Source organism: Carassius auratus, unplaced genomic scaffold, assembly GCF_003368295.1.
Source record: "Carassius auratus strain Wakin unplaced genomic scaffold, ASM336829v1 scaf_tig00037096, whole genome shotgun sequence".
Classification (NCBI taxonomy): domain Eukaryota; kingdom Metazoa; phylum Chordata; class Actinopteri; order Cypriniformes; family Cyprinidae; genus Carassius; species Carassius auratus.
In genome coordinates this window covers 46,870-58,894 of record NW_020526356.1, presented here as the reverse complement: position 1 = coordinate 58,894, position 12,025 = coordinate 46,870, and the positions used below count along the sequence as shown (strand labels likewise).

General features: G+C 39.5%; 1 protein-coding gene across 2 annotated transcripts; it reads left to right on the top strand.

Moving 5' to 3' along the window:
- The first annotated feature begins 18 nt into the window (after positions 1-18).
- LOC113082900 (zinc finger protein 608-like) lies at positions 19-10,120 on the top strand. Of its 2 annotated transcripts, none has more exons than XR_003282974.1 (9): positions 19-2,136; positions 3,434-3,569; positions 3,996-4,083; positions 4,261-6,535; positions 6,875-7,268; positions 7,373-7,512; positions 7,966-8,121; positions 8,657-8,719; positions 9,376-9,393. XR_003282974.1 is itself a non-coding variant. In XM_026254316.1 (9 exons), exons 1-9 carry the CDS (start codon positions 1,468-1,470, stop codon positions 9,393-9,395), a joined length of 3,933 nt encoding a protein of 1,310 aa, XP_026110101.1. In that variant the 5' UTR covers positions 19-1,467; the 3' UTR covers positions 9,396-10,120. The 2 variants fall into 2 exon arrangements, 1 of the variants encoding a protein (XP_026110101.1); XM_026254316.1 differs by having other exon boundaries at positions 7,966-8,113; positions 9,376-10,120.
- The last annotated feature ends 1,905 nt before the right edge of the window (positions 10,121-12,025 follow it).

The window sequence follows — 12,025 nt, the reverse complement described above, 5'->3', positions numbered from 1 at the left end:
TTACTCAACTTAAGTTGTTCCAAACCTTCAAAATAGCTTCTATTCATACAGGTTTGGAACAATGTGATGGTAATTATGTCAACGTTTTCATTTTTGGGTGAACTATCATTTAATGTCCAGTTTTGCACTAACTCTGGGGATAAAAGTTAAACCGTTTAATTTGTCTTAATCCACAACATTGATGACATTTTTCATTGCCAAGCCTGAAATGAAGTTCTTGCCTCCTAAAAACAAACTCACTCTGAACATATTTGTGCTTATCTTCATCAAATCTTCAAATGTCATCTGTCCACACTTTATCTATTCAGGCTGCTGTTCTTAGACGCTATCAAATAGTTTACTAAGAACCTACTAATTCTGATAGTTCTGGAGAAAGTGTGTTTGCATGTGTCTTAGTGCCAATGCAAATGTTAAAAGACACTGTTCTAGAAAAGAGAGATATTGAAAGATGCAATGCATTAAATAAATGGCCTTGATTTTAACCATGTAATTTGTGTTTTCCGTGCATTATTTTATCATATATGATACACATGATTATTAAAACAAATTGCAGTTTTGCAGTGCCAAAGTAGCAGCTATAAACTTTGAGAAATGCTTAGTCGGGGTAATAGGAAATGCAACTGCTAACTAAAACACACAAATGCACATATGCCCTTTTGACAGTGTAGTTCATTGCACTTTTTGGACTTTTAATTTAATTAATGATTTAAATAACTTCTGCTCCAAATTAAGCAGAAACTAAAGAAAGAAGCGTAGCATTTTAAATCTGTGTAAAAACATATTTATGGAATAAATTGAAGGGAACATAATATGTCAAAATATTCTCTTAATGTAAATTCTTCATCAGTATTTTTTGTCTTGTTTTCCAGTGCAAACCAAAATACATTTTCTTGAAATGGAAAATGACTTCAAGGCATCTTGTTTTCTGAGAAACCAATCAAACTGAAGTGAGTTTATGATTAAAGCAAGAACAAACAATGAGTCAAAATCAACTTAATTAAAGGGAAAACAAGTTTTCATATTACACTGACAGATATGTGTGCTTGTTTTAAGATTAAACTCGTTTTATTTCATTACTTGAAGACATTTTACATTTGTTGGAAGTTTATCTTGATTTATTGTTTTGATGTTTAGACTGTATCTGTATTGGAAAACAGAAAATACTGAGGAAGATATTCATGCTTTGCAACGTTTAATGCAATGACTTTGGGACTTTCTGTATTGATTTAATACCTGTAAATAAAACATAATGATGCTGTTGTAACTTCTTGATGGATTCATTTGCAACACAACCATTGCTTCACTCAAAACATTAGTTAGACATGTTGATGGTTTAATGTGTTGAGAGAGCCGTTCTCCAGCACCACGGCAATTGAGTTTCCATTAGCACTGGTGTGTGATTAATACCCTCCCATCCACTTGATTTAGGATCCATCACCGTTTTCTGTCAGAAATCCTGTGTGGAGAATGTCAGTCAGTTCCTCCCTTCAGCAGAGAATCAAGACGCACGGAGCGGATCCGGATGACAGCGGGGATGACTGGGAGATCGGTGTCGGGAATCTGATCATAGACCTGGACGCGGATTTGGAGAAGGATCGACAGAGATTGGAGATGAATCGCGTTTTGAGCGTTAAAAGCGCGGTGGAGGGTCGCGGAGAGCTCGAATATAATTGCTCGAGCGCAGGCGCCGCGTTCGACGGCCTGACGAAGCCGTTCCTCTGCAAAGAGCCCAAGAAATTCAAGCTGAAACGCAGGAATTCCACTACGGATACGGATCGATTCCCGCCGCTGGAGATTGTGAGCGGCATTCCTAAAGTATGCGTCGGTAAGCGGCGCGAGGCTCAAGGACGCGGCGGAGAGATGAATTCAGCACCAGCGCCGGTGGACAGCGACGAACCGGCGCCGCTCGGCAGAACCAAAGACGGCAAAAAGGGCAAACCCCCGAGCAAAGGAGTGAAAAGAGAGAAAGACTCGGTTAAAACACGGAAAGAGAAGCCGAGCGATGAATTCGGTCCGCTGTCAGAGAACGGAAGCGCCTTGGGAGGAACGGAGAATCTCATCTGCAGGGGCGGAATGGACGCAGCTATTGTTGACCACATTGTCGACACGAGCACCGAGGAGCACAGCCTGAGGACGGTAAGCTCACATCTTTCCTTCAGAAACCTTCATGTCGAATCACCAAGTTGATAATGCGCGTGTAATGCGTCCGATTGAACCGTGCGATCATGATACCAATCCCGTCATGCAGTCAGACTACTAATGTGTGCAACTATCACGATCCGTTATGGAGGTGAAGAAACGAGCTCGAGGCTGTAGGTTGAGCTGATGGCGGATTTACTGTTTGTGTGCTTGAGAATGGTGTATTGTAATCAAAGGTGCTTCGGTGTCCGTGTCTGATTTCTTCTTTGTGAGCTTGGCTATTTGAATCTCTTTACAGCCGCGAGATTAAAAAAACAAATCAAAAGCGCACCAATCACCTTCCGTGCAATGAAGTCGTTTCGCATGGCTTGGATTGCAATAGCAATAAAAACAGGTTTTCTTTTGTTTGTCAGCCATTTCCTTTGTTAACGCAGCCCCTGTGAATTTCTTCACGTCTGTTGCCAATGGAAACCTAAGCATCAATTCCCTCTGTTTGTTTTGGACAAAGACATACCGCCTTGCTTGAAGCCAAGATGCTTTTCGGGTGTTATTTACAGTTTTAAACATAAAAGACAAGCTCCACCTCCTCCAGTCTTAGCCATTCTGCACTATTGTCCCTGTACCTTTATCTAGTCTTCATCGTCTGTTTGATTACATCTTTAATTGATTTTTCCGTGCATTTCTACCATATGACAGTCACCACTGATTAGCTACTACTAAATATTGTAGAAAGGTAATTTTCTGTAAAGTTGCTTTGCAACGATTTGTAAAGTCAAGTCAAGTCACCTTTATATATATAGCGCTTTAAACAAAACAGATTGTGTAAAAGCAACTGAACATCATAAATTAGTAAAACAGTGTGTCAATAATGCAAAATGATAGTTAAAAGCAGTTCATCACTGAATTCAGTGATGTCATCTCTGTTCAGTTTAAATAGTGTCTGTGCAATCATTTGCAATCAAGTCAACGATTTCGCTGTAAACTAAGTGCCATAAAAAGCGTCATACAAATAAACTTGAATTGAATTAAATCTAGATGTCTTTTTCATTTTGCCTCGATTCCAGTGACATCACTCAGAAAGACACCATTCACAGGTGTATACTGACATACAGACTTAATGCTGTAAGAGTTTGTGTGTGTTCTCCTTCTATAAGGAGGATTAAGTGATTGCTTGATTGTTGAATTTGAAAATACAGAAGAGAAATGTTTTGACGAAATTGATCAAAAAGAAACTGGCATGCTGCTGTATTATACTTCAGCTGGCACTGTGTTTGTGCTCTTTTTCTCTCTCCAGTTGAGTGTTAAGACGCGGTCGGTTGGAACTAACACACAGGAAGCCGAGAAAGCCCTTGAGTCCAGCAACATGGAGCCATGTCAACCAGGAACGAGTGTCAATCTAGAGGGAATTGTGTGGCATGAAACGGAGGAAGGTGAGAGCATGTTATTCTGTGCATTGTTCCACACATATAAAACAATATACTGTTGTAAAATTATCTCCATGCATGTGTTTCCAGTTAGTATCTCACATCACTATTCCTTCTTCACCACATTATGAATGAATCTATTCAAATTGGTTTCGCTGGATATGTGATGAGTGAAGGGCAAGTTTTGTCATTAGCTCCACAGGACTGCGTTTTCAAAGCAGCTGTGAGACGGAAGCTTTTGAAGGAAGAGGAGACACTGGTTGCATATTGATTAAGCAAATTAAAATTGCAGACCACCATCTTAACTTCCATCACTGAGATCAAGCACAGAATGAATCCATTCGAAAATGTTTTAATCCTTTGGGTAATTTTGGTTGCTTTTTAATTATTTTAGTGGGACTCATTACTGTGAATGTTTCTCTTTGATTTCAGGGGTTCTAGTTGTTAATGTCACATGGAGGAAAAGAACCTATGTGGGCACTCTCTTGGACTGTACCAAACACGACTGGGCTCCACCACGGTAAAACACCTTCCTTTCTTCTTGAATACTTGACTTGTAGTGTATATATACTTTTAAATTAAGATTCAAGATGCATTTGGGGGTCTAGATTCGAACCGGTTTTGATTTTAGATCTGTTCATTTTAAGAAAGTTGATTTATTTACATGCACTTATGACTACTTGTTGTTCTTAACCAGGTTTTGTGAATCACCAATGAGTGATTTTGAAATGCCATATGCACGTGGACGAGGTAAACGGATGCGGCTGGCCATACCAGATCAACCAACTGCAGACCCGAGTCTTTCCAAGATACGAGGGCTAACTCACAAGAGGCGCGGTGTGGGAATCGGCAACAAAGGTAGACGAGGGAGTCTGAATCTCAGTGGCTGTAGGACACCTGGATACTACACCGTAGAGGACATCAAATCCAATTCACTTATATGTGGAAAACGAAAAGGCAAAGCCCCAGCTGATCTAGATTTAAGCTTGGTCTCTGAGGACATAAGGAATGGGAATGGGAAAAGGATACGAGCCAAATCCAGGAGCGCTCCATCCACACCTCAGGGTAAATCTGACCCTGTGTTTCTTGATCAAGTTTGTGCTTCCCCAATGCTAATAGACTGTCCGCATCCGAACTGCAACAAGAAGTACAAACATATTAACGGACTCCGTTACCACCAATCACATGCTCACCTGAACAGTGACAGCAAGCAAGAACTTGAGGTGGAGAGCGAGGACAGGCTTTCAGATTTTGATGAAGCGCTCAGCTCAGTACCTTTTGATTCTTCTGAGAACATAATCACCAAGAAGCCCAGAAGCATGTATAAACTCAATGCAGTCAGTTCTCCAAAGAACAGGAAAGCATTGCTTAACAATGATAGCAGTCACATGACTAATGCAAAACTACGCCCGAATGTGGCAAATAAAGAAAGATCCATAGATGATCTGAGTAACCTCCCACTCATTTCCAACATGTCTGTTGTCCTTGAGAACTGCCTCATGACGGATCGTAGTACATCTGTTGAGATGCCTAAGCTTGAAGCGGAGGATGTTATTGATAAGAGGGACATATGTAGCAAAGTTAAGAAAGAAGGGTACACTGAGAGATGCTTAGCCAAGTCTCGAACCAACAGACTCATCAACACTGCCCCTGCCCCTCCGAAGCTGACCGCTATTCCACCTGCCGCATTTTCCACTAAAATCACAGAAGTTTCTTCTCATCAGGCCTCTCCAACTGTTGCCCTCACAAAAGCCAAGAACCTCTCGCTGAAACCCATCAAGCCAAAGATGGAGATTATCGCACAAGTTAACATGGACCACACCACTGCAGTCCTGAGCAAAGACAGTAAGAGAAAGGAAAAGCATCGCATAAAGGAAAGGAATTATAAAGATCCCCGGAGTCCCAAAAGTGAACCAATTTACACCAAAGTTGATGACACAAAGACTATCGGGAAAGACTTTCCTGTGAGCCTCTTGAAAGAGCACTTGAGCAAGCAAGATGTTGTAAATGGTCCAAGTGAAACGCAAGAAAGCCGCATGGCGAGTATCAGAGCCGAGGCTGACAAGGTGTACACCTTCTCGGACAATGCACCGAGTCCTTCCATCGGGAGCTCTGCAAGAATGGACTGCGTCCCTCTTACAAACGGAGATGGAGCGAGTACTAAAACAAACAGCCCTGCATATTCCGACATATCTGATGCAGCTGAGGACGGTGGGTCAAACTCAAGGTCCAGACGGAACTCAACACAAGATCCAAACTCAAACAGCAACATCAATCCCAAAATTCCCTCAATGAGTACCGCTCCCACAGTGACCCCAGGAAAAGAGATCCAGTCAACATCTCACGGCCATGGTTATGAATCCCATTGTATCCCAGTTTACATGCATTCTGGGCAAGCCAATTCCACTTCGTTCCATAAGGTGGCCTCGCCCTATGGTCGGATGAAGGATGATTTGAGAGATTTAAATGAGGATATAAAAAGCTCAGAATCCTCTAGCCACTCAAGTTCCCAATCACAGCTTCAGTATGCTGAAACGCACACAGCACTGGCTCAGTCTTTGTACTATGGACAGTACAGTCGGGGTGTTCCAATGGACCAGAAGGTTCTAATGATACCCAGCACCCACAGACCTCTAAGTGAGACATGCTGTGAGGAAATACAGTATAGCAAGAGCAGAGGTCACGTTAGACGAGGAGCCGAGCAAAAGGAACGAACAAAGGATGAGCAAAAACAGTTTATAAGCTCTCCTCAGTCGATTCATAAAGGGGCGAACTCTGTTAAGATTAACTGTGCAAAACCTGGCTTCATCTATGTGGATTTGGACAAGCAGCTGTCGTTTCAACAACAACAGGGGAAAGTGTCCCATATCTCCATGTCAAAAGAACAAGGGGTCCTCAAGGAATCTGAAGACCTCGGTTTGGAGAATTCAAACTCAAAATCAAATGTGGACACAAATGTAACATTTCTAAATGTAAGTTACTGATGTTACTTATCATTTACTGAGGAAATGTTCTTTTAAAAGACAATAACAGACCTTGGTTTTGGTGGAATAACAATTCAAATCATGTTGTTTTGAGTGCTAGATCCTTAATCATCAAATGATCGAATTGACAGGATTCTTTGATGATTGAGATCCTATTGATTTCTAAGACATTTCCATCCCTTTTGAAATTTTCCATGACAAAGAACGCATTAAACACTAGTTTCACAGGGCTTCTGTTTCATAACAAAGGGCTTCCCTGTAAGGTGTGTGATTTCATTGGTTGTCAGAGCAGAAACTGTTTGACAGTAGATGTTCCTCTGGGTTTAGGCTTCAGAATCTCAGTCCTGGAGCCACTCATATCAGTCCAAATATGTGAAGCAGCAAAATCAAGAGGTCAACAAGATCTCTGAGGAAATGAGTCTGAGTCCAGACAAGGGGAAAGACTGGCACATGCCTCTAGAGCCCGAGTCCAGGCTGGAGGCTGAACTCCAGAATGTCAAGTGTGAGACGGCTGCTGAGGTCATAGAGGAAAGTACCAGACTGGAGGGGGATGAGATTGCGGGTGAGACGTCTGAAGACTCGCAGAACGCAAGAGGGGCTGCGTCATCACCCCAGCAATCCTTCATCCAGTTCCAGCACTCCTACCCCTATTTGCATTTGTGTGAGACAAGCAGCAATGCTTACAGAGTGATGTCTCCAGCTTTGGTGCATAATTACCCAGGTAATCATCTTCTGTACATTGTAAATATGAACCCAAAACTTTCATGTGGTGGAGTTTGTACCACAAACTATTTGTAAGTGTAAGTCGTGTGTTTTCCATTCTAGGTTTCCATTACCCTCTGTATGGAAAAACGGCAGGTAGAGAGGATTCAGAAGGGGTTCAAAGCAGCAAACCAGTGACAGATTCGACAGCATTAGAGCTTCTGTCACATCCTCTTCTGCCATATCACGGCAAATCTCCCGTTGTATGTATCTCACTTCAAAATTCAAGTAAACGACAATGGTAAACCATTTTTAGAAAGGCGTACTTTCTACAACAGGGGCAGATATGGCCCTAAATGTGATCCCAAAACAACATCTGTTAAATATCTACAATATAGAATCCAGAAACACAGCGAAAACATGTAAAGAACATAAAATGAATGCTGGCAAATAGACTGAAACATGTTAATAGAATTGCACTTAAAGTACTTAAGATTAATTACTGTTGATAAATTTGATGGATTCATGTAGGCGCTTTGCATTTTAAATATGTGCCTTGTTGTCCAAAGACAAATTGACAGCACAAAGCTTTCCTTTAAAATGTTTATGTAAAGGTCAGTGGCTTTGGAATTCTAACCAAATAAAACATGATGACCATAGACAGAAGCAAAGTCTTTCACAGATGTTTACACATTGTATTTGTACTCCTTGTACAGCCTGGAGAAAGAGGATCTCCAGAGCAAGAACGCGAGACTGAACGGGAAAGAGAATCCGTTCCCTTCGGACGACACCTTCAGGCGCATCATCTCACTCACCTGGGCATGAGCTACACTCTGGTGTCCGGCCAATATGACCCCTTTCAAGGTGAAAAGGTCAAAAACAACTGAACTATACTACAGTACTGAACTCTGCATTAAAGAGCTCATACAATGAGGAATCAAACTGTTCTTGTAAAAAAAAAAAAAAAAAGTTTGTAATATTCAGACCTCAGAGGTTCTTTTCCAGTCTCATTCTAAACTTCTGTAGCATTCTGACAAGGTAAATAAGCAAGTGCTATTGCCATGTCACATATTTAGAGGACATATCAGTCTTATGCCAAATACACACTTCACAACTCAAGGTTTTTGACTAATCAACCACACACCCTCTGTTCATACTGTCAAGAATAAACTCACCCATTGCTGTTCCTGAGAAAATATATTATAATTTCAGAAAATATTTCAGCCCTGTAGCGTGAGCTTGGCTTTAAAGAGACTGCAGCAAAAATTACCCATTTAATTCTAAGTGCAATAGAGAGTGGGATTATCAATAAAAATCTAGGGAAAATAAATAAATCATAATTAATGAAAATAAAATGTGGCTATGGTAAGAATTGATTGTAATGTTCTGTGATCTATGATCCTAAAGGTTTGAGTTCTGCAGCACTCGTTGCAAACCAGCAAGTGACGACGACACAGACCTGCTCTAGCGGTGAGAAAACAAATGTATTTACCAATGCAGCAAGATTAAATCAATTCCTGTAGCTGAAAGAGTGGATCGTGGCAGTAGGTCATGGGTTTGAATCCCAGGGAATGCATCAGGGTTGCCAAGTCTGGGGTTTAGCCACATATATGGTTTACATTTACACTGTTGATATGTGTTGGTTTTAAAGAGCGTGGGTTTAAGTGCTCTTGATGGAAGGGAAAACTGCAGAAAAAAGGTGGTTAGGCTGGTTTGGTTTTGTTTCACAGATCTGGCAACCCTGGAATGCATGTACACCTTGAACACATTGCAAGTCGCTTTGGATAAAGGCATCTAACAAATGCTTTACTGAATTGATTGATTGAATTAAAGCAGTTGAACATTTTTACAGTCACAGTTTAGAGCTATGAGGTCTTTATACATCATTCATGGAATGTTTATCTGAAACAATTTAGTTGGATTATCGTCTAACATTTTTTAAATATTACTTCTTGTTTCAGAGAACATTCAAAATTCATGTTTGCAGAATGATTACTTGAAATGTTCCTATAACGTTTAATTGTACAATTGGGCTATTTGACCAAATGTTGTTTGATAAATTATGTTTTCATCTACATTAACATAGTTTTATTAGCTGGGTTTCTTACTGTCTGTTTAATCTGCAGAAAACGACGGGAAGATGTGAGATGTTCCTGACTCACGTAAGGACTCACAGACATCAATTCCATGGTGTTCCTCATCGCCTCCATAGGAGGCAGCGACTAATTTAATTTCTAACCAATGAATGTACTAACGGAGGGCTGCAGTGGAACTAGACAAGGCTACACTGAAAAACATTTCCTCTGCTCGTGGATTGGCTACATCTAGCTGTTTGTATGCACTTATATTGTCTTGTAATCATACTATTGAATGTATTTGCTATTTCATCACCTTTGTGTGGTAAAGGACGGGTTGCAATAGATTCTAAGTGACTGTAAGGTGGCTCGCTCCGCATTGACTTATTATTAACATGAATATACTGTTATTAACAGCTTTTAATCTATTGTATCGTATAAAGTGGATGTTAATCAACAGTTCATCTCAGTGCCATACAGTATTATCGTGATGTACATAGTTGTACATAGTTGAACGAAGCTCAACACCGACTATAACAAGCTTATGTACCTTTGTATTGATTCAGTGCAATGTATGGTTGTCTACCCACCTCACCTAACCGGCAGACGTAGTCCTTTGTTACTTCAATAGTAATGCATAACTAAATATGTTTACAAGTGGTTCTCTGGACAGAAAGTCAATGGTGTAGGTTGGTTGAGTCGCGTCATTAGGTTTTTCTTGATGTCTGCTATATCATCAAACTGCAGTTGCTTTTTATACTGTCTCTGCCTTAACATGTTTGGCAATCCAAATAAAAGTCAAGGTTGTTTCTACATGCTGATGGTTGTTTTTGTATTGAAAACCATTTGAATGTGAGGTTAAAATAACTTTCATTAGGAACCATGATATGATGCTTATTGCATCATTAGTTAATATATATTCACAAAGCTAAACACATGAGATAATGCGCTTGTGAATGTTTGCTAGTAAGCTTATTAAGCATCACCTAATGATTAATATATATTTTTTTCCATGTAAATTAAATCTGCTATTGAAATTAATGTTCATAAAGGTAGTGTAAACTTTTATAAACATTTGATGAATGATGAATAGTTTTAGATTGGGTACTGCAAAAACATTTTCGCAGATAATATTTATGAGTAATATTAACAATGTTCACAAAACATTACGTTTGTCTAACTTTTTTTTACTTGTTGTAAAGTTCAGAGAACATTCGAAAGTAACGTTTCATGACATCTGGAAATGGTCAAATGAAATGTTCCTTTAATGTTAGCATAACCAAGCTAATTTTTTAAAATGAAAAAAAAAAAGAATGTTTTTTTCGTTTAGGAAACATAAAAAATAACGTTTTCACAAGGTAACGTCACCAAAACGTTCTAAGAACATTTTTTTTTTAAATCACAATAAATTAATATTGATCGTGTTGTTTTACCGGAGTAGCAGTCGATTCGGTTCCCCTCTCGAATTCCCGTTTCCCCCCGGTTGCCTGGTCCGTGTAATTTCCCCAAAGTAGCCTAATTTCCGCGGATTTGGCAACACTGCCGCATGCAAATACACCAAACACACCTGGATGTAAGGAAAGCAAAAAAGGGACAAATCTCTTGCTACACTCCAGCATAGTAAACTGATTCTCAGACTCCCGTTTATGTTCTATTGTTTTTTATTCATTTTGCAATTGTTCCTTTATTTTTGCCTTATGTCCGAGTTTTTGCAGTTTATTTTTTCCATTGCAAATTAGTGTAATCTGTCCGTGCTGACGTCCAAACTAAGGGGATTATATTACTGTTTCCTTATAGAGCAACAATACATTTGAACAAATACTATTTGATTAATCTGTTTACCTTCTTACTGATAACAGTGGAATATAGTTCCTCATATAGGTCAAAACTATATGAGGAAATTCTAAATTACAAAACTCAAGGTTTTTATCCATTTGATAAAAAAAAAGAGCAGAAATATTTCATTTGCAGATGTTCCTCCAGTTTCCAAGTTGATGGTAAGTAAAGTACTTTAAGTGATAACTTCTCTACACTGACATGTTTTCTCATAGTAAAGTGAGGTAGTGATACACCAAAACAAAAAGTCAGTTCTTGTCAACACATACTTCCACAGCAAGGCATATAATAAAAAGTACAAATAAATGAGCATAAATGAATAACTATACGATAGTATAAAACAGAATAGCCAAAGCCTCAATCACCACATTGTAATCGGTAATAAATCTGATTGAAAAACAAAAAAAGGAAATCAATTTCAAGTTGAAAAACCTCTCATCTTAAAACTAGTTTCAAGTTTAGGATTTAGGACGGTATTTTGAACCATATGAATCGCCGTACATTCAGTCGTGCTTCTTGCGCACGCTAGTTCTGATCGTACGTTTAGTAACTCGCCAACTACGCAAGAATTGTAGAATGTTTGCGTAAAGGGGAACAGACATTCCGAGGGGAACAGAATCGACTGCTATACTAGCAGGAACGGCTATTTAGGGTAACTTTCCAATGCAAACTAACGTTAAAACATCGGTGGTGAAAATAACATAAATCTAAAAACAAATATGAATTGTACTATCATTATTAATCTCTGAAGGGCGCGCATAGTGATGACGTCATAAGCTTTGTTTGGCTGAGGCAGTTGTTGTCCCAGGGTCATCATAAAAAAAATATTGGTCTCAGGACAAGGAGGACTTGGAAAAATCAGGAT